Source organism: Myxocyprinus asiaticus, chromosome 32 (assembly GCF_019703515.2).
Source record: "Myxocyprinus asiaticus isolate MX2 ecotype Aquarium Trade chromosome 32, UBuf_Myxa_2, whole genome shotgun sequence".
In the NCBI taxonomy this organism is placed as follows: Eukaryota; Metazoa; Chordata; class Actinopteri; order Cypriniformes; family Catostomidae; genus Myxocyprinus; species Myxocyprinus asiaticus.
This window is the reverse complement of record NC_059375.1, coordinates 23,792,877-23,820,684: the sequence shown is the minus strand read 5'-3', so window position 1 is coordinate 23,820,684 and position 27,808 is coordinate 23,792,877. Positions and strand designations below refer to the sequence as shown.

At 39.7% G+C, this 27,808-nt stretch overlaps 1 protein-coding gene across 3 annotated transcripts; it reads right to left on the bottom strand.

Moving 5' to 3' along the window:
- Nucleotides 1-372: 372 nt before the first annotated feature.
- On the bottom strand, nt 373-27,227 carry LOC127422758 (ras-related protein Rab-18-B-like). 3 transcript variants are annotated; one of them, XM_051666484.1, is made up of 7 exons: nt 26,915-27,227; nt 26,574-26,629; nt 25,405-25,466; nt 24,940-25,012; nt 24,614-24,732; nt 24,012-24,078; nt 373-913 (listed from the first exon to the last, which is right to left on the bottom strand). In XM_051666484.1, exons 1-7 carry the CDS (start codon nt 27,088-27,090, stop codon nt 906-908), a joined length of 561 nt encoding a protein of 186 aa, XP_051522444.1. In that variant the 5' UTR covers nt 27,091-27,227; the 3' UTR covers nt 373-905. The 3 variants fall into 3 exon arrangements, with proteins under 3 accessions (XP_051522444.1, XP_051522442.1, XP_051522443.1); XM_051666482.1 differs by lacking the exon at nt 373-913 and adding an exon at nt 19,268-21,474; XM_051666483.1 differs by lacking the exon at nt 373-913 and adding an exon at nt 19,268-21,474 and having other exon boundaries at nt 27,023-27,227.
- Between the last annotated feature and the right edge of the window lie 581 nt (nt 27,228-27,808).

Genomic DNA, 27,808 nt, shown 5'->3' with positions numbered 1-27,808 from the left:
TTTGTTGGTTTCATATTATAAAACAATTGATATATTGTTCAAAGGACACAGTATTTTGACACTTTCTGGTTGTCAACCGTTGGCGGAACTTGTTCATAGATAATATGATGAACTACACCTGTGGTTACTCTGCAAAGTACTCCTGTGTGACCTTGAGGGGAACTGACTTCATACTGCACATCCACTAAAAACATCCACTCCTCATCTTTCTTGTGCTCCTCCTGCCTCCCTCTTTCACATTAATGGTTCTAACATGCTACTTGGCCTGGTTTATAATGGTTAAAATAATGTGGAACCCGTGGTTAAACATGCCAGTCATGCACAAAACGGGTGAGACAAGAGGGATAGTGAGACTGAGAGAGGATACCCGAACTTGGGTTAAGGTTTTATTTAATGCATACAAACAAGGATGTAAACACATTACTGAAGTATTGTTATTATTATATAGTGTTACAAATATAATGCAATTCTGTTGGACTGATCGTTGAGAGAATATCATCATATACTGTAGCATGAAGTTACCACTCCATTAGACTACTGCCTTAGACTATAATCAACTGCAAAGTCACCTCCGCCATAAAAAGCAACAGTATAAATCAAATGCCCTTGTCTCTCTTCTACTCTCTCCTCCCTAATTTTCTCTCCTCTCTTCCCCCATTTCTCTCTAAGTAGACTGGCAAAGACCTGTGCACTGAGCAAAACTTTCCATCGAGACCAAAGCTATGTTTTTTTTAATATATTTTTCTTTCCCCAATAAGGTCTGAAGCAGCATTTGCTGAAAGGCTTGAGCAGGTTTTGTGGATCTCACCCATTATCTCGCTGCAGGTTGGGATGCTGAGCTGGTCGTCTGACACACTCCAGACGTCTCTCCACCCCACTCATCAGGCACAGGGTCCAAGTTACTGTCATAAAACTACACACACACACACACACACAAACTCTAAGCACAAAGAATTTCCGAAATCATCTGAATAGGGAAAAAGTGCCCCAGTCAAATGAAGAAATTTGACCCATGTTCCATATTGGAATAATTAGTTACCTTGCCTAGATGGTCTGTTGGTTCATTAATTAGCAATGGACCGTATGCATTCTGCTGGATACATATTCCAGAACACTGATTAGCCACTGGGTCTGGTACTATTTGAACCCCATAATGATTATAAATGTATTATTATAATGTAATAATACGTTTATTACTTTCAATTAAGCCTGAAAATAAAAACAAGACATCCACTCACATGAGGAAATTGTTTAAAGTATTCTGGGTTTAATACAAGTTACAATCAATCGACAGTATTTGTGGCATAAAGCTGATTACTAAAAAAATTAATTTCGCCTCGTCCCTCCTTTTCTTCAAAAAAAAAGCAAAAATCAGTTACAATGAGGCACTTACACTGAAAGTGACTGAAGCCCATTTTTGGAGGGTTTAAAGACAGAAATGTGAATTTTATAATTTTATAAACGCACTTACATGAATTCTTCTGTTAAAACTTATGTATAATTTGAGCAGTAAAATTGTTTTAATTTGTCATTTTTACAGTCGTTTTAGTGGTGTTATGTCGTCATGGCAATGAAGTTGTCAAATTGGATTTAATTTTACACAGAAAAGGTTAGTAAGCAATTTTATGAAAGTGAAATCCTGTTAACACACATATCGTTTACATTTTGTTTCTATACTTTTGAAATAGTATTTTAATGTTTATGGATTGGCCCCATTCACTCCCAATGTAAGTGATTCACTGTAACCCAGATTTTTGCTTCGAAATGCATTTTTGTGGTATTCAACATTATGCCACAAAGGTGACAGAAAACCACTTACTGTTGTTTAAGCTTTATTGAATGTATTTAGTCTGTACCTAATGAGCATAAATAAATACTGAATCTATTCAAATAGCAGTTAACAATGGTTTTATCTTTCTGTCAGAATACATAACTCTTTTTTATTTAGGAATCAAATTGTTATTGTATTTTTTAACTGTATAACTGTCTTTTTAAGTAGGCACTAATATTGAAATTAATGTGATTTTCACAGACAGGGTAATTTTTCCAAGCCAGAAGGGAGATTTTTCCTTAACCAGAGCTTGACTCTAGACGTTTATTATCTTCGAAGCTATTCTTTAATATCTTTTATATGCATAAATGGTGCAAAAACTGCAATAGTCTGAGTCACAGATAATAAGTTTGATCCATTACATTATTTTTCCTAATGGATTGTTTCCTTTAGATCTTTTTTGTTTTCATTTCAGAGCAGAAGGTGGTGGTTGGCATTGTTTTCCCGTCATTCTTATTATTCTTCCAGAGACACAGATGTTTCACAGAATCTCACTCCTTCCTTTATTCTGGCTTACACTCTGCTCTTCAAGACTAGAGCACCATGGAGGGAACTGTGTTTGTGCCCCCTACTTCAGCACGCTAACCTGAGGTGCTCGAAACATTTCCTGTCTTTAAATCATACTGTGCACCTCCAAGAAACCACTGAAAATGTTAACAGAGAAAATCAGTGGTTTTAAAGGCATGTTAATAAAAACATATATGCACAATATGCTGCTTTGTGTAGAGCTCTATGAAGACATATAACAGAGATGTTTAAAGGAAAAGGGAGGCACTTTAATCAGAAACATGGCTGTAATTTCCAGCCACACTAAATGTAAGACACCATGCCCATTAAAACACTGAAAGAAAAAGGAAAGCTTTATGACTAGGCTTCTTCAGTAAAAGAATAGCTTTAAAATTATATAAGCTTAATGGCCTTAGTTTCAAAACTATAGGTGTCACAGCATAAAATGCAGTAGCCATTTCAAAGTAATGTGTGTTCGGTGTTAATATATTAAATAATGCAATTGTTGCGTATAAAGTTTATCTTATTGGTTTGTAAACTACTTGATTAATAGATTATATATATATAAATTTGTATTTTGTTCTCCACTAGTTATTACATTCTTCCGATTATGGCCAACTTTATTAACAGATTTTCTTAACTGTGCTGTTGTTTATGTAGGCAGAGAGATATTTCTTATTCCTGATTGCAGTGCCTTACAGAAAAGCTTTTTTTTTTTTCGGACCCCCGGACGTTGTAATGAGTCACTGGGGATGAACTGCTCACGTTGCCGCCGACGGGCTAGATGCCAGGGCGTCTTCCCCTCACGCTTGCCGCGGGCCTGGGAAGATAGGCCGCCAGTGACGCCGCCGCCCCACGTGCCGTGGACTTTGGAGGGGAGCGTGAGCAGCCGACTGACCCAGCCCGTGCCTGGGCTTTCCTATGAACACTACCTCACCCCTTTCACGGAGCCCCGTTCACCGCGAGGAAGCCAGATTCCCCCTTTATTATGAACATTTAATGCCATTTTTTATTTGTCTTGCGTCACTGTGCCACTGTTACTGCAAAAGGTAGTTTGTTATGCTCAAATGCAAAGGGATTAAACTTTCTAACATAAACAGGCAAATAAAAAACATACATTTAATATACTTAAATGTGCATTAAATAACATAAAAAGGCTGCCAACCCCTGGTCTATATATCCATAGTTTTATTTTATATTTCATTTCATTTCATTTAAGCCGAATGATCTCAATTCAGGACACTTCAGGCTGTCATAAAAGGGTTAAACTTTCAATGCACAGAGTCATGTGACAAAACAACATGGCGCTGATCTCAGCTGAGTCTGTCTTTGGGAGAAACGCAAACAAAACTATATCTGGTAAGAAACCTCATTAAGTTTTTACATTAAAACCTGTTTGAGTCAAAAGAGTAGAGACTCTTTTTAAGATAAAATGTCATCGATTTATCGCGAAACAGCACGCTGTTAAACACAATGACCATGTATGTGGACTATAGGCTCATTTTCCTTAAAATATCCTATATTCATTGTACATTATCAAATTGAGAGCCAATGGATGCATCCAAAAGCTGGAAAATGTTGCTTTCAGAGGCTGTATACAGAGTTAAGATGAAAATAAGGTGCATTTCAAACTGTTGTGAGACCAGTGCAGACAGACAGCACACTGGAGGTTAAGTCATTCCCTATTTAGGGTGCAAAGTTCAGTTTCAGGCTGCAGATGATGTTTGGACCACTCAACATGTTTGGCAGACATGGGACAATGGTAATCAGTACATACATTCAGATTTTTTTTATTCAAAATTTTATTTTAACATGGTTGGCAGTGATTGGATGATGCTGGACATTACTTTGAATTTCTGATGTAGTCTGTAACGTCTCAAAAACATGAATAACCAACACTCCTGGAAACATAATAAACAATTTGAGTAAAAAACAAATCTGACATTCTATAGCTTGGTATTATTTAAACCATTTATTTCACAACTTAGTCTCGCTGTCCACATCAATTTTTAGAAAAACTATTTGGTCTAAAATATATATATATATTTTTTTTTTTTTTTTTTGTTTCTTAGGGGTTACTACTACTACTTACAAATCAAAAAGGGGAATGGAAAATACACACAGAAGTCACGCTCGGGTTGAGGAGGTTAAGGCACTATCTTTCTCTCTTTCACCATGCCTCTCTTATCTCATGCTTAACATCTCTTTTCTTAAATTAAGTATCCTGTATACACTGCTGTATCTCTGCCCTGTGTTTTGTTTAGCATATCTGATTTTCATGTCTGAACCCGGATCAGTGCTTGCCAGGTCAGATGTGCCATGCCACAGTGGTCCTGACAGCAGAAAAAAATATTACAAATTAGGAGCCTGAACCACACAGCACATAATGACAATATCAAACATGAAAGACACAGAGGGGAGGGGGCAAAACCTCAGGGCCCATGTTTCTCTGTCTAATATTTCTAAACCGAAAGTTAAATAAATTCCCCAGTACAGCGCAGTGAGACCGCATCAGTAGAGCAGATGGAAGGGATGGCAGCTGCAACTGGAATGAGGTTTGGCTGAGAGGGACAACGTGGAAGAAAGCATCGTCCTCACACGTTCATGCCGTTCATATTCTCTGATACATTGCTCATGAAGTGTTCTGCATTTGTGTACTGTGTGTGTGTGGCACAGAGTCAAAATAAAGCACTTAAAAATTTTAAAGGTAATGGCAAATACTCCACTTTGGATAAACCTACTGTTGTCAATAAACAAAGTGTCTAGACTCCCAACTCAAAATATTGGTCTCTTAGGTCCATTTTCTGATGTATTCTAGACTATACAATGGCAAATGCACTCAAATCATATGAGATGCCTATGTCCGTTTGCCAGATGTTTTCAGGCAGACAATATTTGCAACTCAACCGACAGCAAAACATATAAGAGTATCATATCACAATGAAAAATTACAGACAAAAGTTTCCATCCGCATAGTGTTTTAAAATTTACCTCTGAATGGGGCTTATGATTTACAAATTACCATCTGTACTAAAAAAAACTCTGTTCGCTCTGTGTCTCCTTTTTTTTTTTTTTTTTTTTTTTTTTTGCTTTGCTGAGCTGGCGTTAGTTCAACCATCTCTGTGTCTGTAATATATCAACAGCAAATGTTCCCCTTTCAGTTTGTGTCATTGTGTAACTTTTGTTATGTTGTAATAATTACACACACACGCAAACTCCTATGTGACACATTTTCTCTTAGGGAATCCATAATTGCATATGTACAGTAAACTTGGCAGTCACAGTGGCATCCCTATAGTGGCCAAATGACTGCCAATTGGTATTTTAGGGCAGCATTGATACACGAATCTGCTGTAGCCAGTGCCCAGATGCCTTCATAAATCTGAACACTGATGGACACTTTTCAGAGGCAGGCCCCAGGACTTTCGTACGCCAGTTTGCTCTCTAACTCATTCATTTCTAAACATGTCTTCGTGTGTTTGTATTTTTGATATAACCCTGATGTCTGGATTTACACTCCATTGCAAGAGACTTGTGGTGAGCAGGAATCACTTTACTGTGCATTAAGAGAGCTGAATACTCTTTAAGCAAAGGAAATTTAACACGCATTGTGATTTTTTTAAATATAAACAGCATAATAGGTCTAAAGAAAATAACTAGATTTTGGTAAAGGCCTTATCTCTAAAGTAGTCTTTTTGACAGTCAGACGCTTTTTTCATTTACACACTCAGTCATCAGACAAAAGAGGTTAGTTTTCTGGGGAAAAGGAAAATCGGGCCAGACTGCAACTTTTTTTGTTTTGCTCCTGGAAAATGATTGATTGACCAACATAATTGAATCAACATTTCTTATACCTTTATGCACATACACATCACATTACAAATAGGGTTCTTGCTCTCTGTAGTCTATCCAAAGCAATAAAAAGACAATAAAACAGAGAGATGTGCCTGGGAATCACTCTGTGATGGTAATATATGACTCTGCCGTTCACTGAAACACTCCACTTTCCAGTCGAAAAACTGCTAACCATCAAAGGTCCTATTAGGTCTCCACCATAACTGATGGCCTAATCCGGGCCTGAAGATTAGAAAACTACTGGACTTATCAAAACTGACAGCATAACGTTAGTTTTTTCTCTTTGGAATAGAATAGCCATTGTTCAGGATCTGTTTTACATTCTGGATTCTTTGTTTTTGACATTTGCGATTTTAGAGCATCTCAAAGGTGTTAAGATAATAACTGGTCTGATATTTAACAGGGCATCTGAAATTGACCAAGTCAATGCAAGTAAAAAGTTGCAAAGTAATAATAAAAATAATACTTCAGTAATCTGATTACTTTTTTCTCTCAAACATCTGTTTTTCTCATGTCTGTGTTTTTTAGAAACATATTATATTTATGTTTTGTTCCTGTGTTTATGTAAACCACAATGAGCGTGTTAGTTCCGAAAACTTGATGTGTCAAATTATGATGGGAAAAAAAAAAAACACAGCCATGTGCCAAATGGTCAAGCCCCGAAAATAACCTGTGCTGTGCTTTTGATCTAACATCCCTTACATCCTACATTTGCAAGGAAGTAAATTCTCAGTACTGTTAGGGTTAGGATTAGGGTTTGGGTTAGGACAGAGAATATTAATGTAAAACTTCTCAAATGTTTCTGAAAATGGGATGCACTGTGCCTTTCATGTCACATCCAAAGAAGTAAGTTCTATCAGGAAGACATGCAGACTTGAGTGAAATTTAAGATTACATTTATTTGATGATTATAAAACAGAAAATGTAATGTCTCTTTGGCGTAAGCCCCGTCTGACGGTTGTACTCGGAACAGTCATATCCTGTCGGAGATAGGAGGCAGGGGTGAGGAGCCTACCCTCGTGCACACTGAAACAGCAATGTGACAGATTTGAAGCAGACTTATAAAGCGATGGCTGACACATGATTGGCTAGGAATTACCTAGCTAATGGTGCAATGATGTACAGCTGCTAGTCTTTCCGCTAGAACTATGCTGCGCTTACATTTCTTGCATGGGACGGCGGCGTCACTGGCGGCCTGTCTTCCCAGGCCTGCGGCAAGCGTGAGGGGAAGGCGGCCCGGCATCTAGCCCGTCGGCGGCAACGTAAGCAGTTCAACCCTGGCGACTCATTACAACGTCCGGGGGTCCAAAGAATGGGTCCGGCAGCGTGTCCACTCGTCTGATCCCTCCCAGCTCTGGTCCTGGGCATGCGAGGATGCCAGTGTATGCACACATGGAGATTTGAAGCTGGCTCCCCGAGAAGAGGTGCGCATTGCGTTTTAAAGACAGCGGTGATGAAGCATTATCCCCATCAGGTGTGCTTCATTCACCGCTGACCAAACGAGGCTTATTAATTATGCACCTCTTCTCACTCTCCTACACAACTCCCGTCATGAGCCTGGCTGAAGGGTGGCCCTAAGAGGAGGGGTGATGATGACGAGCCAGAGGGGCAGATCATTCCGCCACATCTCCTCCCCCCCAAGCGTCACCCCGTCGGCACCTCCTCCCACGCTCACATCCAATCATGAAATCCAGAGCCGGAGGTGCACACTCTTTAGCCGCCCACATCAGAGTGCTACTTCCTCAACCAGGCTGTATGGTCGGAGTGGACGTAAGGGGGATACCTCTCCTGGCCAACTCCTCCTCTCACTCGCACCCCGGTGGGAACAGAGAAAAAACACAAATTAATATGACAGCCTCAGCCAGCTACAGGGTAAATGCTTAAGTGCCACTTACCCTTTGCTGCAGCTGGGAGGCCGTCCTCGTGTTTTCTCCGTCCCACTCCAGGCTTTCCATCGAACCGGCGAATGAGGGGAAGAGTGAAGTAATTGTTGGTACCCAACTGTGCCGTCTTTGCCCACAAAAGTGCCAGCATTCTCCACCACTGTGGCAGGGTGAGCAAGAGACAGACACAGTGGGTGTGGCGTCAAGCCTCGGAGAGGCATTTATTGGAAAAAATAATAAATGTAAAAATGTCAAAAAGGGATAATAAAGTGTCCAAGGGGGAATAGTGTTCATAATAAAGGGGGAATCTGGCTTCCTCGCGGTGAACAGGGCCCCGTGAAAGGGGTGGGGTAGTGTTCATAGGAAAGCCCAGGCACGGGCTGGGTCAGTCGGCCGCTCACGCTCCCCTCCAAAGTCCACGGCACGTGGGGCGGCGGCGTCACTGGCGGCCTGTCTTCCCAGGCCCGCGGCAAGCGTGAGGAGAAGGCGGCCTGGCATCTAGCCCGTCGGCGGCAACGTGAGCAGTTCATCCCCAGCGACTCATTACAACATCCGGGGGTCCGAAGAACGGGTCCGGCAGCGCATCCACTCGTCCGATCCCTCCCAGCTCTGGTCCTGGGCATGTGAGGATGCCAGTGTGTGCACATGGAGATTTGAAGCTGGCTCCCCGAGAAGAGGTACGCACTGTGTTTTAAAGACAGCGGTGATGAAGAATTATCCCCATCAGATGTGCCTCATTCACCGCTGACCAAACGAGGGTTATTAATTATGCACCTCTTCTCGCTCTCCTGCCCAACTCCCGTCGTGAGCCTGGCAGAAGGGTGGCCCTAAGAGGCGGGGCTACGATGACAAGCCAGAGGGGTGGATCATTCCGCCACAGCCCTCAAGACAAAAATAATTTTTTTGTCATATCATTAAATCAATATTTTGACATTTTGTTATGGTCATTTGGAGTAACCCTGAGAAAACCTATTGATACTTTGAAAAATATATTTTTTAAATGAATAATTAAATTGCATACACTCATGTATTCAATGTGCAAGCAAAATATTTTTAAAGGAATAGTTCACACAAAAATGTTACTTCTCTCATCCTTTATTCACCCTCATGCAATCCCAGATGTGTATGACTTCATTCTGCTGAACAAAAACAAAGATTTTTAGAAGAATATTTCCGCTCTGAATGGTGGCCAGAACTTTGAAGGCCCAAACAGGACATAAAGGAAGCAAAAAGTAATTCATAACACTCCACTGGTTAAATCTATATTTCCAGAAGCGATATGATAGGTATAGGTGAGAAACAAATCAATATTTAAGTCATTTTTTACTACATATATACTTTTACTTCCTTTTTGCTTTTGCTGATTCACATTTTTCATGCATTTCACCACTTACTGGGCAGGGAGGAGAATTTAAAATAAAAAAGGACGTAAATATGTATCTGTTTCTCACCACACCTATCATACCAGTTCTGAAGACATGGATTTAAGCACTGGAGTCTTATGAATTACTTTTATGCTTCCTTTATTTCCTTTTTGTACCTTCAAATTTCTGGCCACCATTCACTTACATTGTGAGGACCTACAGAGCTGAAATATTCTTCTAAAAATCTTTGTGTTCAGCAGTATAATGCTGGGTTCAAGGAGAGGAAGAGAGGAGACGCAGGAGTAGATACTTTTCAATCTTTTAATAGTAAATGCAGGAGTGGAACAAACTATAAAGCTTAACATCACAAAATAACAATACAACGTAACACTTCAAGGACTGACAAAGGAATGAACAAAACAGGAGGGTATATATACAAACAATGACTGATGATGGAATGGAGGACAGGTGAGGAGGATTGGAAACAGATGGAAGTGATGAGGAGATGTAGTCCGGAGGAAAACTTCAAAATAAGAGTCCTTGAAGAACATGAGGGAGACAGACTGTGACATTACCTACCTACCTACCTACCTACCTACCTACCTACCCCCTTTAAAGGGCGGGTCCTGGTGCCCAACGACGGATGAGGAGGTTAGGGTGATGCAGAAGGGGAAGGAGGATCAAAAGAGGACGATCAGGAGGCCTGGGGGGCGGCTTCGGGGCTGGGAATGGATCCGGAGGCCTGGGAGGCGGCCACAGGGCAGGGACTGGGTCAGGAGGTGGAACTGCTGGAGGAGACTCTGGGGAAGCGGGCGGAGCCGTGGAAGACTCTAAGGGGAAGCCGTGGGAGGCGGAGCTGTGAGAGGCTCGAGGGACGGAGCCAGGGAACATTATGCCCAGAGAGTAGCCGACGGCTCGAAGGGCCAGGGTGGAGCCGATGGTTCGGAGGACTGAGATAGTGCCGAAGGCTCAGAGGACCGAGGCGGAGCTGGGGGACCTGGGGACAGAGGCGGAGCCAGTGGGACTGAGGACTGAGGTGGAGCCGTAGGGAAGGAGTCCCCGGTGAAGCTGGAGGCTCGGAGTGATGAAGCGTAGCTGGAGGATCGGAGAGCCAAGGCGGAGCCCGGTGACCGACTGACCAAGGCGGAGCTGGAGGGACCCTAGAGAAGCCGATTAGCTGAAGGACCACGGTGGAGCCAAAGGGACATAGAGCTGAGGTGGGACAGAGGGAACAAAGGGCCAAGGTGGAGTCCAGGGCTCGGAGGGTCTAGGCAGAGTCTGAGGGTTTGAGGTTCCCCTTGACCATGGTTTCGCAGGGAGCGAAGTTCGAGCCGGTGACGTGGGAGGAGCCGGCTGACCAGGAGGAGGAGGAAGTGTCCTGAGTGGAGCCAGCAGAGGAGGGAGGACCAGGGTACTGGATGGAACTAGGGTGTCCATGATGTTGGGCAGAGCCAGCGGAGGAGGCGTATACTGGGTGGGCATAGGGGTGGGAATGGAATCAAAGTCAATGAGCTCTGTGAAAGCAAGCTCTGGGACAGATGGGGCAACAGGTACTGGCTCTGGGAAAGTCGAGGCTACAGGCACTGGCTCTGGGACGGTCAAGGCTACAGACTCTGGCTCTGGCTTGTAGACCATAGCAGGCGTGGGTGCTGGCTCGTTGACCGTGGCAGGCTTGGAAGGAGTCGTCGTGGCAGGCTTGGAAGGAGGAGAAGTCGTGGAAGACTTGAGGGCGTCCACTGTGGGAGGAGAATCAAAGTCCTCATCCTCCTTACCCACAGTGAAAGGAGAGCTGCAGAGCCACCTCCATGTAGTCGGCAATCGTCCAGTGAGGACCCGAGGAGGCATCAGCTCCTTCAATGCACTATTCAGGCCAGCCCTGAAGAAACTCGCCAGAGCATGGTCATCATAGTGCACCAAATTCACAAGATGGAGAAACTCATGAACGTGATCCTCAACTGGACGGTCTCCTTGTTTGAGGAGGAGGATTGCTACTGCCGGTATATCCATTTTGTTTGGAATGCTGGGTTCAAGGAGAGGAAGAGAGGAGACACAGGAGTAGATACTATCTTTTAATAGTAAATGCAGGAGTGGAACAAACATTGGAGTGGAACAAACTATAAAGCTTATCATCACAAAATAACAACACAACGTAACACTTCAAGGACTGACAAAGGAATGAACAAAACTGGAAGAAATATATACAAACAATGACTGATGATGGAATGGAGGACAGGTGAGGAGGATTGGAAACAGATGGAAGTGATGAGGGCAGTGGATTCTGGGAGATGTAGTCCGGAGGAAAACTTCAAAATAAGAGTCCTTGAAGAACATGAGGGAGACAGACTGTGACAAGCAGATGAAAGAAATTCATACACATCTAGGATGGCATGAGGGTGAGTAAATGATGAGAGAATTTTAATTTTTGGGTGAACTATTCATTAAAGTATTTAAATACCTTTTATTTGATGATAAAACCACATGGGATTTTTAAAGTCATTAATTATTTTGTAGAAAATGTTATAAATGGTTTTAAAAAATTTGTGAAACCAAATTGGACTCAAAGATTACATTTATACAAACTTGACACATGTTCATCTAGACTTTTAAAATACTTATCATTTAAATCACCTCGAAAAAACATTTGTCAATGACCCATGTAACAGCAAGGAAACTTCTACATAACAAACATGCACAGAAAAGACATTATAATTCAAATACAAACAAACTTACTGAAAAAGTTGTTCGCCTTCTTGGCAAAAGGTGTTTTCAGAAATCCATTCATGCTATTTTGTTTGGGCTTATGTTTCTGTCTTTTACATGAACAAACACAAGTAAGCAAATGCATGCACATGCAACTTGCACACAAGCAAGGGCACTTTTAGATCAGCCTGATAAATGGGCAGATGAACAACAAGTTTTCAAAAATGTTTCTCTAATAATCAAGTTGCTGGCTTTATGTCATTGTAATGTTATTGTAAATTTGTTATGGTGTTTAATCCATATTAAAGTATTGAAAAAACTGTTGGGTGTTTGGAGGGGTTTTAGAAAGTAACTTAAAAGTAAAGTAATTAGATATGTGATTACTTTTACATGAAGTAATTGGTAGCATATTATTACAATTTTACAGAAGTAAAAATAGTAATCTGTAGTGGATTACTTTAAGTAACTTGCTAAAAATGTACTCAAGCAAATATGCAAATGAATTGAGGTAAGAGCAGATGAAGGAGGCCAAACCAACTCAAAGCAGGGCTGCTGTTGCACTTTCAAAGCCAGAAGTGTAAGAAAGAATTACTCGCACTCACAATATGCTCTAGAACGCATTAATCATTCTCAGTACTTTCTTGTATATTTGTACTGCACAGAATAAAAAAATGAAAATGAGCCAGCAAATCATAGTTCGCACATTAATGAGCTCACTAAAGTGAATGGTGTTTAAATCTGATATACTTAAATCAGATTGGGCCAGACTGGTTATCCACAACCTGGGACAGACAAATAAAAACATTATGGTGATTTACTACTACTTTCAAGCCCATCAAATATAGCAGCAGTATTATATATGATGATGGTTTCCACATTACATTCCATCAGAGGCAATTAAAAAACGCCAAAGAAATTCAGCTGGCCTTTGTATTATTGGCTATTAAAACATCTATCCATAAAATTTCAGGCAGTTCTGTCTGTGTTCAATTTACTACCATATCTATGTTCACTAGATCAGAGATTCAAAAGACAAATAAATACAACAATTATTTCACAAGGCATGATTATTTACACTCAGTAAAGAATCTGTTACTGTGTGTGCCAATCATCTGACCTTTTGGACCACCAGACTGTTTTCATCCTTTCCTTTCATTCCTTAGGAACACAGAAAGGGGACTGTCTCACTGAAACATGCAGTTTTTCCATGACACTGCCTCTTCTGCTCGAGGAAAGCTTACACCCATCTGCGTGTTGATACAATGTGATTAGTTTATTATAGAAGCCTGCGCTACAGCACTCTATACTGTAGTAGTCAATCTGGTAGTCTTTATGTATGTACGTGTGGAGTGAATGACAAAATGCAACTGGAATCCCAGTGAGAGGACCCGGGCCAAAGGTATGTCATATGTGAACTTGGTGAAACCCACAGATCTGCTAAAGATGAATGAAGCCACTAATTCATGCTCTCGCCTCCCATGTGCCCAGTTACTTCTGCTAAAAACTGACTTTGAGAGGAAATAACCTTTCTTCCTTTCTTTGTAGGATCTTTTATTTTCTATCTCCAATAAATCAACATGAGGACCAGAAGATGGATGGTCACGTCAAAATGCATGGGCTAGACATTGCATTTTAGAATTTAGACAGCCTTATTAATTTCCATTTCCTTTTTATTGATGAGGAAAATGCTTCTGCCCATCAGAATTCTGGAGAATGAAAGACAAAGAAAGAGAAGGAAGCAGAGATGGGTGACAGGATATCAGAGCTCTGTCAAATACAGAAATTGGGAGTAGACAGCCCAGACAAATCTAAGTTGTGTGCAACAGATTTTACAGCCAAGACAGTCATCTGTCCAGAGCAGAAAGCTTGAATTCAAAAGTATGTTTTAAAGATTGAAGTCAGGGAGCAGGACAGTGAGATTCTTCATACATGCCAGTTGAAAAATGAGGCGAGAAACACGACCGCTTAAAATCGCATTAAAATTTTGAGGCACAAACATTAACATAATATCACAAATCAGACATTCCGACATCACTCAAAAAGCCACAGAAAGCTTGTGAGTCGTGGGCTTGTGAGTACAAAGGCTCATATCCAACTTTTCAGAAAGGCTAATCATCTGGTAAAAATGGTTCAAGAAATTAAACCGAAAACAAACTAATTTTATTTTTGCAGAATGTAACCGAAAATGGGAACAAGGTCCTTTTCAATCGTGAAAACGTTCTTTTTAAATGCTGGTAACCAATTAAAAATGTTATTGTTTATATATATATATAATTTTTTTTTCTTCTTCTTCTTCATGAAACCTAAGACCAAAGGGTTTATTATAGTACATTTTCAGAATTAACATGTTGCCTGAAAAAATTAGGCTTCTCTCTTTGTTGTTGAAAATGATAAGCATGTGCTTTGATTTTGAAGGAAACTGCTGCATCACACACTTCTTTACCTAGTTTCATGTTGTGGATATAGTCTTCTGTGACAGAAGAACTTTGACAACTATAGTATATAGCCTATAATTACTACATATACACTATATTGCCAAAAGTATTCGCTCATCTGCCTTTAGACGCATATGAACTTAAGTGACATCCCATTCTTAATCCATAGGGTTTAATATGACGTCGGCCCACCCTTTGCAGCTATAACAGCTTCAACTCTTCTGGGAAAGCTTTCCACAAGGTTTAGGAGTGTGTTTATGGGAATTTTTGACCATTCTTCCAGAAGCCCATTTGTGAGGTCAGACACTGATGTTGGACGAGAAGGCCTGGCTCGCAGTCTTCGCTCTAATTCATCCCAAAGGTGCTCTATCGGGTTGAGGTCAGGACTCTGTGCAGGCCAGTCAAGTTCTTCCACACCAAACTTGCTCATCCATGTCTTTATGGACCTTGCTTTGTGCACTGGTGCGCAGTCATGTTGGAACAGGAAGGGGCCATCCCCAAACTGTTCCCACAAAGTTGGGAGCATGGAATTGTCCAAAATCTCTTGGTATGCTGAAGCATTCAGTGTTCCTTTCACTGGAACTAAGGGGCCAAGCCCAGCTCCTGAAAAACAATCCCACACCATAATCCCCCTCCACCAAACTTCACAGTTGGCACAATGCAGTCAGACAAGTACCGTTCTCCTGGCAACCGCCAAACCCAGACTCATCCATCAGATTGCCAGATGGAGAAGCGTGATTCGTCACTCCAGAGAACGCGTCTCCACTGCTCTAGAGTCCAGTGGCGGCGTGCTTTACACCACTGCATCCGACGCTTTGCATTGCACTTGGTGATGTATGGCTTGGATGCAGCTGCTCAGCCATGGAAACCCATTCCATGAAGCTCTCTATGCACTGTTCTTGAGCTAATCTGAAGGCCACATGAACTTTGGAGGTCTGTAGCGATTGACTCTGCAGAAAGTTGGCGACCTCTGCGCACTATGCGCCTCAGCATCCGCTGACCCCGCTCTGTCATTTTACGTGGCCTACCACTTCGTGGCTGAGTTGCTGTCATTCCCAATCGCTTCTACTTTGTTATAATACCACTGACAGTTGACTGTGGAATATTTAGTAGCGAGGAAATTTCACGACTGGACTTGTTGCACAGGTGGCATCCTATCACAGTACCACGCTGGAATTCACTGAGCTCCTGAGAGCGGCCCATTCTTTCACAAATGTTTGTAGAAGCAGTCTGCATGCCTAGGTGCTTCATTTTATACACCTGTGGCCATGGAAGTGATTGGAACACCTGAATTCAATTATTTGGATGGGTGAGCGAATACTTTTGGCAATATAGTGTACATGCACGGTTAATACAGATGTTTTTTAATTGCTTATTACTATATCGAGGACACACCTTCTTTCAAGCTTTTCCTTATTTTGTCCTTTGCGTGGATTCACCTGATCAGTGTTGTCAAGTCCACTTATTATGAGAGACTTAGGGCTTCTTTCTTTCATAAAGTCACTTGTAAATTTTGGCAGTCCTGTTTTTTTTGGGCTTATTTCCAGAATATAGTTGAGTTTTGGACTTGCAGGTGCTTTGCTCCAAGAGATACATTTATTTAACATTGTGCAGCCCAGCGTACAACACACATTGCATTTTGCATGGATGTTGCATTTGGGCTTTGCTACAGGCAACACATAACTTAAATTAATTGAAACTGACTGATCTCAATTCAGGAGACTGTGCTGTCAGTAAAGGGTTAAACTTTTGACGTACGGAGTCTTGTGACAATACTACATGGTGGCAGTCTTTAGGAGAAACACCAACAAAACTTCTGGTAAGAAATCTACTTAAGTTTTTATATTGAAACCGGTTTGAGTCAAAAGATTAGAGTCTCTTTTTTCTTCCGATATGCCAGTTTTAAAATGTAAGCAATATATTGCGAAACTGCTAAATACAATGTAATCAAATGTGTACTTTAGTGCATTTTTTCCTTAGAAATCCAATATTTACTGTGCATTATCATATTGAGAATCAATGGGTTCATGGCTTTATATGGAGATAGGATTAAAATTAGGTGCATTTTGAACTGTTCTGAGACCAGTGCAGAGAGACACTTGAGATTAAGCCATTCACTAAATAGGGATGCAAAGGAGCATCCTATAGCTCTCTATGCAGCTAAGTGCATTCACTCCTAAAATCCAACCAAAAGTTCCTTTTAAGGCTCCAGATTATGTTTGGACCACTCAACATGTTTGGCAGACATGGGACAATGGTAAATTAACTTGGTATTACTTAAAATTTAACAACTTAGTCCCACTGTCTACATATGTTGCCATACATTTTTAGGAAAACAATTTGCTCAAGATGTTTATTTTTATTTTGCATGTTTATTAGGTGCTACTTGTTACGAATCAAAAAGGGAAATGAACACAGCAGTCACGCTCGGGTCACAGGAGGTTAAAAGACATTATTTCATATAGGCTATTGTATACTATGCTCGTTATGCTTTCTATGATTATCAATCCCCCACAAAGAAAAAAAAAACTGGATCACTTATTTTGGTTAGGCAAGTTGCTTTTTTGGGCTGGTTTCTCTTGTTGGATCTGGCACATCTGCAACTGGTATATCACCCACCACAGCTTAGAGTACAGTCATTTTAAAAAGAATGTTGTTAATTGTTCTTATATTTCGTTTTTGGAAACTATTTGGAAAGGAGGCTGCATAATGCTGGAAAGAGAACGTAAAAGTACAGTTTCTGCTCAGAACAAACCAAAATAAAAACATATTGTTTTTAGCCCCTGATCTGGACAGAATGATATTGTAGGTGGTTGTTCTGGCAGTCAATGTATTTCCAACCCTTGGCATCTATTAATTGTGTAAGTTGCACAAGTGAATCACAAAAGAATACACATATTACCATAGGCATTTCTAATCAACTTACTTACAGTATTTACAGTAACGTGAATGCCTAGTCCTTCAGGCAGGGTATCATTCAGAGTTAAGAAGGATTTGGAAATGGAATGCCACTAAGCAAATTGCTTTTTAGATCAATGCCACAGTTAACTGAAGCTTCTAAACTAGCCAAAAATGGCATCAATAGCTACAGGATCTGTGGTACAAAGAAACCCTAGTATTTCACACCACACTAAACTGCATTTACTGTTTAACGCTAATGAAAATATTCCTTTGGATTTATACACAGCACGATGTGCTTAAAATGTTTCTCTAAAGTAAAATACAGATTCAGAAACCATCGCTATAACCCTGACCCTTCATGTACTTTCTGCAAGCCATCTACAATTTATCTGACTCAGTTCCCTCGGTTGACACGGCAAATCAATCAGACTGATAACGAGAGCTGGATGTGTGAGAAGGCCAACCGCACTAACGTCTAGGGAACTCGACACCTTATGAAACCACCACTGACTTCTCATAATGATCTCATGCAGGACAGTGTGATGAGCCCACAGAGAGGTTGTCTGAGCACTGAGCCATGCACTTGAGGAGACAGGAGAAAGCATAACAGGCCATGGTAAATGAGACGTGCCGATGGCCTATGCAGAAACGTACAGATATAAGCCCCAGTTTGGTGCATCACAGAAAATGAAAGAAGTCCACAGGTCTTCTTTAATCTGCCATTAGCAGGCCAATATGAATCCGCACCTGCAGAAAGATTTGCCGATTTCTGCAGATCTGAACACCTAAGTTCCACACGTGTCAAAATAAAACCACTTAAACTTTTAAAAACGCATCTCAAAGCACCTGCCTAGTTAGTTTGTTTTTTAGCCGAAGGACACGTTTGTTGTGAATGGTTCCTGAGAGTGTGTATTCTCAGCTCTTTAACACAATTTTATCATATTTAAATTCATTCCACAGATTTTCTCCCAAGATGAATGATCAGCTAAGTTTTTTTTCTGGTGAACAGTATGGCTATGATGGTGCACCAGCTATATCACCACCAAACCAACATTAATCAACCTGGACCAGAATGGAAATGCTGGCCTAAGATGATCTTTTCAGCAGGGTAACAGGGTAATTGGTCCTCAGTTTTACAATATATTATGTAATTTTAATCTTGTGTCTAGGATATCTGTTCTTGATCCAGTACTTGTGAAAGGTGAAACTTTATCTGGCAGGTGAGAGCATTTAAAGAAGACTCTGGGGAAAACATAACTTTCCGAATTACGTGACAAGCATGGATAGCCAGTCATATAAGGACAACATTATGGGCATTGAAAAGTGCCATTGATGTTTGTTTGAGACATACTTTCTTCAAATAATTCTGAATACTTAATCCAAGATCTTTCAGCTAAGCCTTCATTTGTCGACAAGGAATTACGCACCTCTTGGTCAAACGGCTCTGAAGACAGATGCATCGTTGAAAAACCTGGGCAATCACTATGGTTACCTACGTGCCTGTTTGCCCAAATGCAATCATTTAGATTCATCACATCGGACGGGTGCTTTTGAACACATGAATAAGCAAACAGTTCACTCCACTCACTACAGTATTCACACAAAAATGTAACGGGAAAAGGTGAAATCGCAGAAGCCTGGAGATACATTCCTGTGGTAGGTCATATTTAACGAACTCACTGAGAGAGAGAGAGAGAGAGAGAGAGAGAGAGAGAGCAAGAGAGAATATTCAAAGAAAATATTGTCATTTCAAAGTGCAGCATTATAGTGAGAGTCAGTGGAGCAGAAACATCAACATTACAATGTATTTATTAAAAAGTCCATTACCAACATATATTTACATGCAGTCATTTATGTGCAATAACAGTTTGCAATGCATTCTTGCGATTTACAGAATCACTGGAATAACCTGATGTACCTAATAATAACTAACATACAAATAGGCAATCTTTAAAATAGAGTAACCCTGAATTACTTGAATTAGTGGTTATTAACTGTATCACATGGTATGATTCTGATATGCAATGAATGGTCAAATAATACAAAAAAATACACAATGTCATCCAACTGCCCTAAGAACTGCTGCAGCACAAGACTACTAAAAGAGAAAAGAAAATGCACAAACAGATATCATTGCATGCAACTGGAAACAGTCAAATATATGATCTTCAATATTAATTAATTTCCATTTTGAAAACAAGTAAAAAAGGAATAAATAAATCCTCAAAACAGGACTTCTCTGTGTCTACATACAGTACAAACCCAGTGTTTCCTTCCACATGCGCCACACTGAAACTGCCGTAACTGAGTTTGGCGTGCAACTGGACTTTGCCACCCAGTTTTTAAGCAATGAACATAAGACTAGACATCTGGGACCCCCTGGATTTTTCTTAAAACAAACACAATAGACTTCTTGAGACTTCATGAGACTTCACAGTCCTCTCTCTGTGAGACTCATACAGCAGCAAGCTTATGCTAAAAACTGGTCCAGTATTTACCCTCATGCCATTCCAAACCTGTATGACTCTTTTTTTCCCAGTGAAATAAGCAAGGAAATGTTAGGCCAAATGTTAGCCTCATTCACCATTCACTTTTATTGTATGCAAAGAGCAGCTCCAACATTGTTCAATATTCTTCTTCACTTTTGTTCCACGGAATTTGCGATTTGCATCGAACTGACTATGCCTTCAAGTGTCAAATTATATTTTTATATTTGAGAAAAAAAAGAAGAAAAAAAAACATTAGAGAATTTCTAAATTTGTTCTTTTGTTCCATTTCTCTCAGTGTGAAAACCAGATGCCTACAGCCACGCCCTAATGACTCACTCACTTTTTAAACATGAACAAAATTTACACCATCTTTGCTTTCTCTTAGACAGAGTACAGTAAGTGTTTCGGGTATGCTGTCCATAAGACTACATGCATAAAGTTCCCATCCAAATTAAGGTGGCTAGAGAGGAAAGAAAGAGACATTCTACATCTATTCCCTTCTATTCTTCTTATTTTCACCCTCTTTGTATATGTACAATAGAGAGTCATTGTGCCAATCTGTCTGTTTGATAAACCCTGCAAAAAACATGTTTTAAGTGGGCGGTCCAAGTCAACAAAAGCACTAAAGCACAGATCCAAAACCTAAATAACTCCTCCTATATTCTGTAAAGAGAGAGAGGGTGAAAACACAGACAGTAAAAGGGAAAGTGATAGAACTGAATTGGAGACAGATACATGTAGCAAGAGAGAGAGAGTTAACATAAGTGACTGACAGAAAGAGAAATTGGGATAGAAAGATGGCCAGATAAAGATAAACTCAGTTCCACACGCTGCAGACATCAAGCGAGGTCATGTTGATGGAAATCTGTTGTATTGAAGTCTCATTCCAGCAGTTTAAAAGGGTTGAGTAAGGCTGATGAGTGTTTACCTCTCCCTAAATAAGAAACACAGGCACTGGGACAAAACAAAGTAAAACACCACAAGAAATATACAAACTGGGAAGCAAACTGATCAGAGGTACAGTGGTGTAATCAAGCTTAATCTTTTTTTTTTTTTTTTTTTTTGCCCCCATCAATTGGAAAAGGTTCATCCTAAGGCTTATCTGTTTTTTCCAGCAAGTGTTGTAACGAAAGCCAACGATGGGGGTGGTATGTGCAGTCCCCTTTAAATAATCAATGCTGTCCAGGAAGCATGTCAAATGACTGTGCTATTATGAACATTTTGCTTGTATGCTTGCACAAGCACATAAACCAAAAAAAGTGTATGTATCCTGTGTATTTACTCTATATATTTCTAAAGTAATCTAACCTGGACTATTTAAATATTGGTTTGTGTTTTACACAAGTGAGCAATACGCTCCACAGCCTCCGTAACCAGTTTGAGAGAGTTCAGTCAGTTGAACTCCTCTTATCTTGTGCACACTCTCCCATAAGCCCGGAGTCTGCAGGATTTTCTCAACCAGCTCCTCAAACGCACACTGAACACCATCCCTAGTCTTAGCACTGGCCTCTGTATGGGAGAGAGAGAGAGAGAGAGAGGGAGAGAGACAGACAGAGTCTAACACTGTGTCCTAACCAGATCTGACACGATAAAACACCATACAAGAGACAAGTGACAAGCAATAGTAAATTTTTTCAATCATTTGGTTTCGATTTAAATCATGAACTCTGATTGGTCCAAAATCCTGCTCCTCATAACTGTACATTAACCTCGTGCAACCTCGCATCCACATGCGTGGTCGTTGTATTGTGGCTTCGCTATATGCAACGCATAATTTAAATTCATTTAAACCTACTGAATACTGTTCACAAGATTCTAGACTGCCATTTAAGGGTTAAACTTCTGACGCAACGAGTCACGTGACACAACAACATGACATTGTTTTGTGTGAATCGCTTCTACGGGCGCAGAGCCAACAAAAGTGCTTCTGTTAGGAAGTTTTTTTTAATTGAAACCTGTTTGGGTGTAAAGAGTAGCATATGCCATTTTATTAAAAAAAAACATTCATTTTTCGCCTCTCGCTGCATATGTGAATTTTGGGACATTATTCCCTCAAAAGATGAAATTTGTTTTTTGTTATTTTGAATAACTTTCAACACTGTACAATATAGTTATATTCATTAACATTAATAAATGCATTCCTATATTTACTGTGCATACTGTTTATCCAAAAGCTGAAAAATTTTGCTTTCAGAGGCTTTACGTGGAGTTAGGATGAAAATAAATTGCATTTGGAACTGTTCTGAGACCAGTCTAGACAGACAGCACACTGGAGGTTAAGTCATTCACTAAATAAGAAGCATGGAAGCATCCTATAGCTCTCTATGCAGCTAAGTGCATTCACTCCTAAAATCTGACCAAAGGTTCAGTTTCAGGCTGCAGATGATTTTTGGACCACTCAACATGTTTGGCAGACATGGTGCAATGGTAATCAGTTCATAGGGTCTGAAATTATAATGTATAATATTATTTTAGCATGGTTGGTGGAGTTATGTTAATTTCTGATGTAATGTCTGTAACATCTCAAAAACATGAATAACCAACACTCCTGGAAACAAACAATTTGATTTAAAAAAAATCCCCCTATTTTACTTTTCTTTTTTTGCTTGTTTACTGTATTAGGTGCTACTAGTTACAAATCAAAAAGGGAAATGAAAAATGCACAGCAGTCACACTCAGGTTTCAGGAGGTTAAACATAAAATATGTTGGCTGTGATTCTGCCACGTCACACAGTTTTACTTTCAGTGTGGACATACAGATTGCTTGTTGCTGGAATCACATTGTGTATGCCCAAAACATAGTCTACACATGTTAAGTAAACACAAACGCTTCTAGCTATGCAAGCTTGATTTTTTTGCATTGTTGTGTTTCTAAATGTGTCAGACTACAATTCATAACGAAATGCAAGCACAGGTTGCATTCTCTGCATTACTGCATGGGCTGCTGTTGTGACTGTCATGACTGAGTATGAGTTTAAAGAGAACCTTGCTGAGCAATTTGACATGTTTATAGCTAACTACCTGAATAATAACACATCTGGTTTAATGGCACAAACATTTCAAGGTAACTCTATTGTTCCCTTGAGTACTGAGGTTTTTTATCGCAACAGAAACGCAATTTCTGGTGGAGAAAATATGTGTGTAAATATATTTAACAAAACTGCAAGCTCCCAATGCGTTGGCAAAGGAAAAGTTTCTGCAATTGTGTGTTGTATGTTTGAGGCCAAACAAGTGTACATACAATACACAATGAAACAATTAGTCCTCAACCTAAAGGCAATACGAAAGTCCGACTGCACCATACGGATACAAATATTAGTCTTCACGAAACAGAAAAGATGTCAGTATGGCGTGCTACAAACATGAAGATCCATTACTCAAAGTATCCACAAGGTGAGCAAAACACTTGGCCTTTAATATTACATTTCAGTAAAAAGGAAAAGGTAACAGGAAATATTAAATCAGAAGAAGAAAATAGAAGCATTGGCCTGCAGTGCACAAGCTGCAGCCATGATGTCCATCTGCACATTTCATTTGGTGTGATGGTTTCGCGGCTAATTCAGACAGATCGCTGCTTACATACCCACACATGAGGCGTGTCACATGACTTACAAACCAAACCCACAGCTCAGAAGAATGCAGGACGTCACCCACAAATACATATACAGGACTGGTACGATTACACAAGCTCAAATGAAAAATAAATTGAAACCATTGTAAAGTCTGACTTGAATTTGCTGTAATAATAAATGAATGCTGAAGTTGTACAAATAATCCATCTTTCAATTAAATAACATAATGATTGCTTTTAGCAAATGGGTCTAAGTGTTTAAAAATAGTAGCCTGTGTGTATTATGGCAGTTGAATAAGCTTTCGTCAAAAGTCAGATTTTTCCATGAGTGAAGGTGATGAATCTTGAAATGAAATATGGGAACACAAAAACTCGATCCCAAGTAAAAGGGCAATGGATTCTCAATTCAGGCTCTGAAATAAGAGGGTTTAAGCAATTCTACACAGGATGAAGAGAGCGTCCTAATGCAACTCACCTATGAAAAGCATGGAATGTTTTCTAGCAAACTTCAGGCCCTCGTCTCGCTCTAGTTCACGGTCTTCCTGCAAGAAAAGAGCAAAAACTACTCCAAATGACAGCCCTGAGAAACAACTTAAATGATCAGATGATTTGTCTTTAGATGATTTTTCCATGCCCACATCAGCATTTTGTATTTAACAATACAGTACTACTATTGTATAGAGACATATGGAGTAATGCAAAGACGAACAAGAAATAGCAAATATAGACCAGATCTGTCTGTCAGGCTTTAGGAACTGTGTAAAGTCAGGTGTTTTAAAGGGATAGTTCACCCAAAATTATATCATAATTTACTCACTCTCATGTTGTTCCAAACCCATATGACTTTCTAACTTAATCAGAACGCAAAAGAAGTTATCTAGCAATATGTCCAAGCTGCTCTTTTCGTTGTATGCAAAAGAGCAGCTTGGACATTCTGCTAAGTATCATACATTAAATACGCTGATAATATATTCATTTTTGTGCAAACCATCCCTTAAATATATGAGTGTGAATGCAAATGGTGGAATTGTATGCCTTTAAAAAAATTTAATAATGTGTACATAGAAAGGAACTTACCTTATCTATTTTGTTTCCTACTAGCATCTTGACAAGGTCATTTCTCGTACAGTACGTTTCCAGTTCATTCAACCAATGATCCAGCTTAGCAAATGTCTCTCGCCTAGTGACGTCATACACTAAAAGGACACAATAAATTACAATATATTCAACAGAAACATGTTAGAATTCATTTTGAATACGCCAATCCAGTTTATCATGGAATATTCCATGGTATTATAACATCACCTGTCTAATATGATGCTGGTTGCATAAACACATTGGATTAGACATGGGTCTTTCATAGTTGTGAAGAAGCCTGTTTTGTTTGTGCTTGACTCGCTCACCCAGTATGACACCCTGAGCTCCTCTGTAGTAACTTGGTGTTAATGTTCGAAAACGTTCCTGGCCTGCTGTATCCTGTAAACAAAAAGAACTAAAATCAGCATGATTAAAGTCTTATTAAAGACTTTAAATGAAAATAAAATGGTGCACATATATGTAAAAATGAATATTATGAATTACTAAGACATGCATTTCTAAAGAAAAAAAAACAAAACGCTCCAAGGAAAACTTGGAAGGATCAACACTGCCATCTTCTGGTATATTAGTGAAACAGATAAATTGTTTACAAAAGCGTTAAAAAGGGCTACTGCATCTTTTCCATGCAGTAATGTCCAAACTATGACCTGACTGCTCTGGGAATGGAATAAGTGTAATGAACTAACAAACAAAACGTTCAGAAGAAACACAAATCAGCACAGCTCTGAACTTTATATAGGAAAGAGGGGAAAACATAGTTGACTGCTCACCCAGATTGCTAGCTTTGCTTTGTTTCCCTCCACAGTGAGGGTTTTCACCTTGAAATCTACACCTTAATGGGAATAAATGATGTGTTTAGAACATTTAACATATACAACATATACTATTAACTGTGATTCTGAATACCACTAATATCAGTGGTACATTATTTACACTTTTTCCCCCCTAAAACTAGCCAATATAAATGGGCAGGTTAACTATTCATAAGGAATAAAAAGTGGAAATACGTTCTAGAAGTTTTATGAGGATTATGGTAAAACCATACATATATAGTAATTTCGATGGCCCCAGATATGTGTCAGGCAACAAGCCCAAAGCGCCTAGAGTTAGAAACTCCTGAATTTACAACTAAATTGGGAATTGTGGGTTTATTACGTACAGATAAATACAAAACAGGACGACTCAACCACCTGTCTCATCACTCAACAGAGCCACACCACTAACAAACATAAGTGATTTACATCCCAAAAAGAGAAATACAGAAAATAAAGTATGTGTAAAGATGACACGGGAGGACTAAAGGAATAAATCTCTCAGCACTCTGTGAATGAAAGATCGAGAGGCATGGAGTAGTCCTTAATTTCAGCACAGCACTGACAGATTTACCAGAGGAAGCCAATGAAGGAGATCTGGACTTGTTTAGTTTGGACTGGTGGGCTTTGCGAAGAATATGGCGGTCAAACCAACTCTCAGCGTGCACATCAACTATAATAAATGGCCATCTAGATTAAGGGGGAATTTTGCCTGTGATGTCCTCATGATGGACAACAACGGTAAAAACCAGTAGATAATTCCCTAAACGGATTTGACATAGATGCATGTATTTTTAATTTAGCCTAACCTTTAGGTGTCCAGAATGTCAACATGCCAGCAAAGCTCTAATACAGGCCTCATTTTGTGGTATAAAAAGAATGTCTCTATTTTCATTACATTATTAAGATTAATTTTACACAATATGTAGGCTAACCATGAAGCACCACATACTCATATAAGTAGTACAGTATGTAAACAACTTAAAGATAACCATTACAGAACTAGATAGCTTAATCCTAAAGACAAAAGCCTTTGCCTAATGTTTCCATACATCGAGTATATGAATCAAAGCACAGAAAGAAAGATGACAGACTGACTGATTGAATGATTGTGTATCTAGACTTACCAATGGTTGCACCTATGTCTGGATTAAATTGATCAGCTGTAAATCTCAAAAGAAGACTGAGAGAAAGAAAGAGAGGGAGGAAGAATGGGAGAGGAGGAAATGATGTTATAAGCATCTATAAAGCATTAAAAACGAGAAAGACTGTTTCCCATCTTAGTACAAAACTATCACAAATACACAAAATACACACGTGTCAGCATATTTGGCAATCTCAGGTAAATATTTACCATCACAGCTGTGGCAACTGTGCGCAAAACATTTCTGATTTATTCTGCCCCATATTGGACATTATTTGATTTTATAGTTTACATTCCTAAGCAACTACAAAACACATGTAGTACCTTCTAGATAAAATCATCTTTTTAAAGGTGCAGGTTGATTTAATAAACAGCTCGTGCAGTGTTTGTTGATGTTCTCGCATGTGACATCTGTAGACTTGAGTCTCATACCTGGATTTGCCCACTCCGCTTTCTCCAATTATCAGTATTTTCAGAGTGGTCAGAGTATCCTCATTCATCTTTACCGGGTGTTGTCACTGTGTGCAAATACCGTCGATATCAAATTAAAATGTAAGAGAAAATGTAAGGGAAAAAAATTATAACCGAGGGCTAAAAGATTTGCTCTTCTTCGGTAAAAATTCTTGCTGGTGATAAACATTTCATAAACACGGTTCTGCCCTCTAGTGGTTTGAAGAGACATGACAGCTCGACTGTGGAGACCTTAGCGTAGGGGATCCTTAAAGGGATAGCTCACCCTCATGCCATCCCAGATGTGTATGACTTTCTTTCTTCTGAACACAAACGAAGATTTTCAGAAAAATATTTCAGCTCTGTAGGTCCATTCAATGCAAGTGAATGAAGGCCAGAACTCTGAAGGTTCAAAAAGGACATAAAGTCAGCAGAAAAGTAATCCATAAAACTCCAGTGGTTAAATTTATGTCTTCAGAAACAATATGATAGGTGTGGGTGAGAAACAGATCAATATTTAAGTCCTTTTTTACTATAAATCTATAGTAACACTCTTCTTTGTTTTTTGGCAATTCACTTTCTTTGTGCATGTCGCCACCTACTGGCAGGGAGGATACATTATAATAAAAAAGGATTTAAAGGTGCACTCAGTAACTTTTGTCTTTGTGTCATCTCGGACTTACACTGACACTTAGCGGCTTGGATGCAGCATCATTTAAAATCAAAAGTTTTCAGTTTCAGATGTCATTGTAAAAATGTAGTATTCAC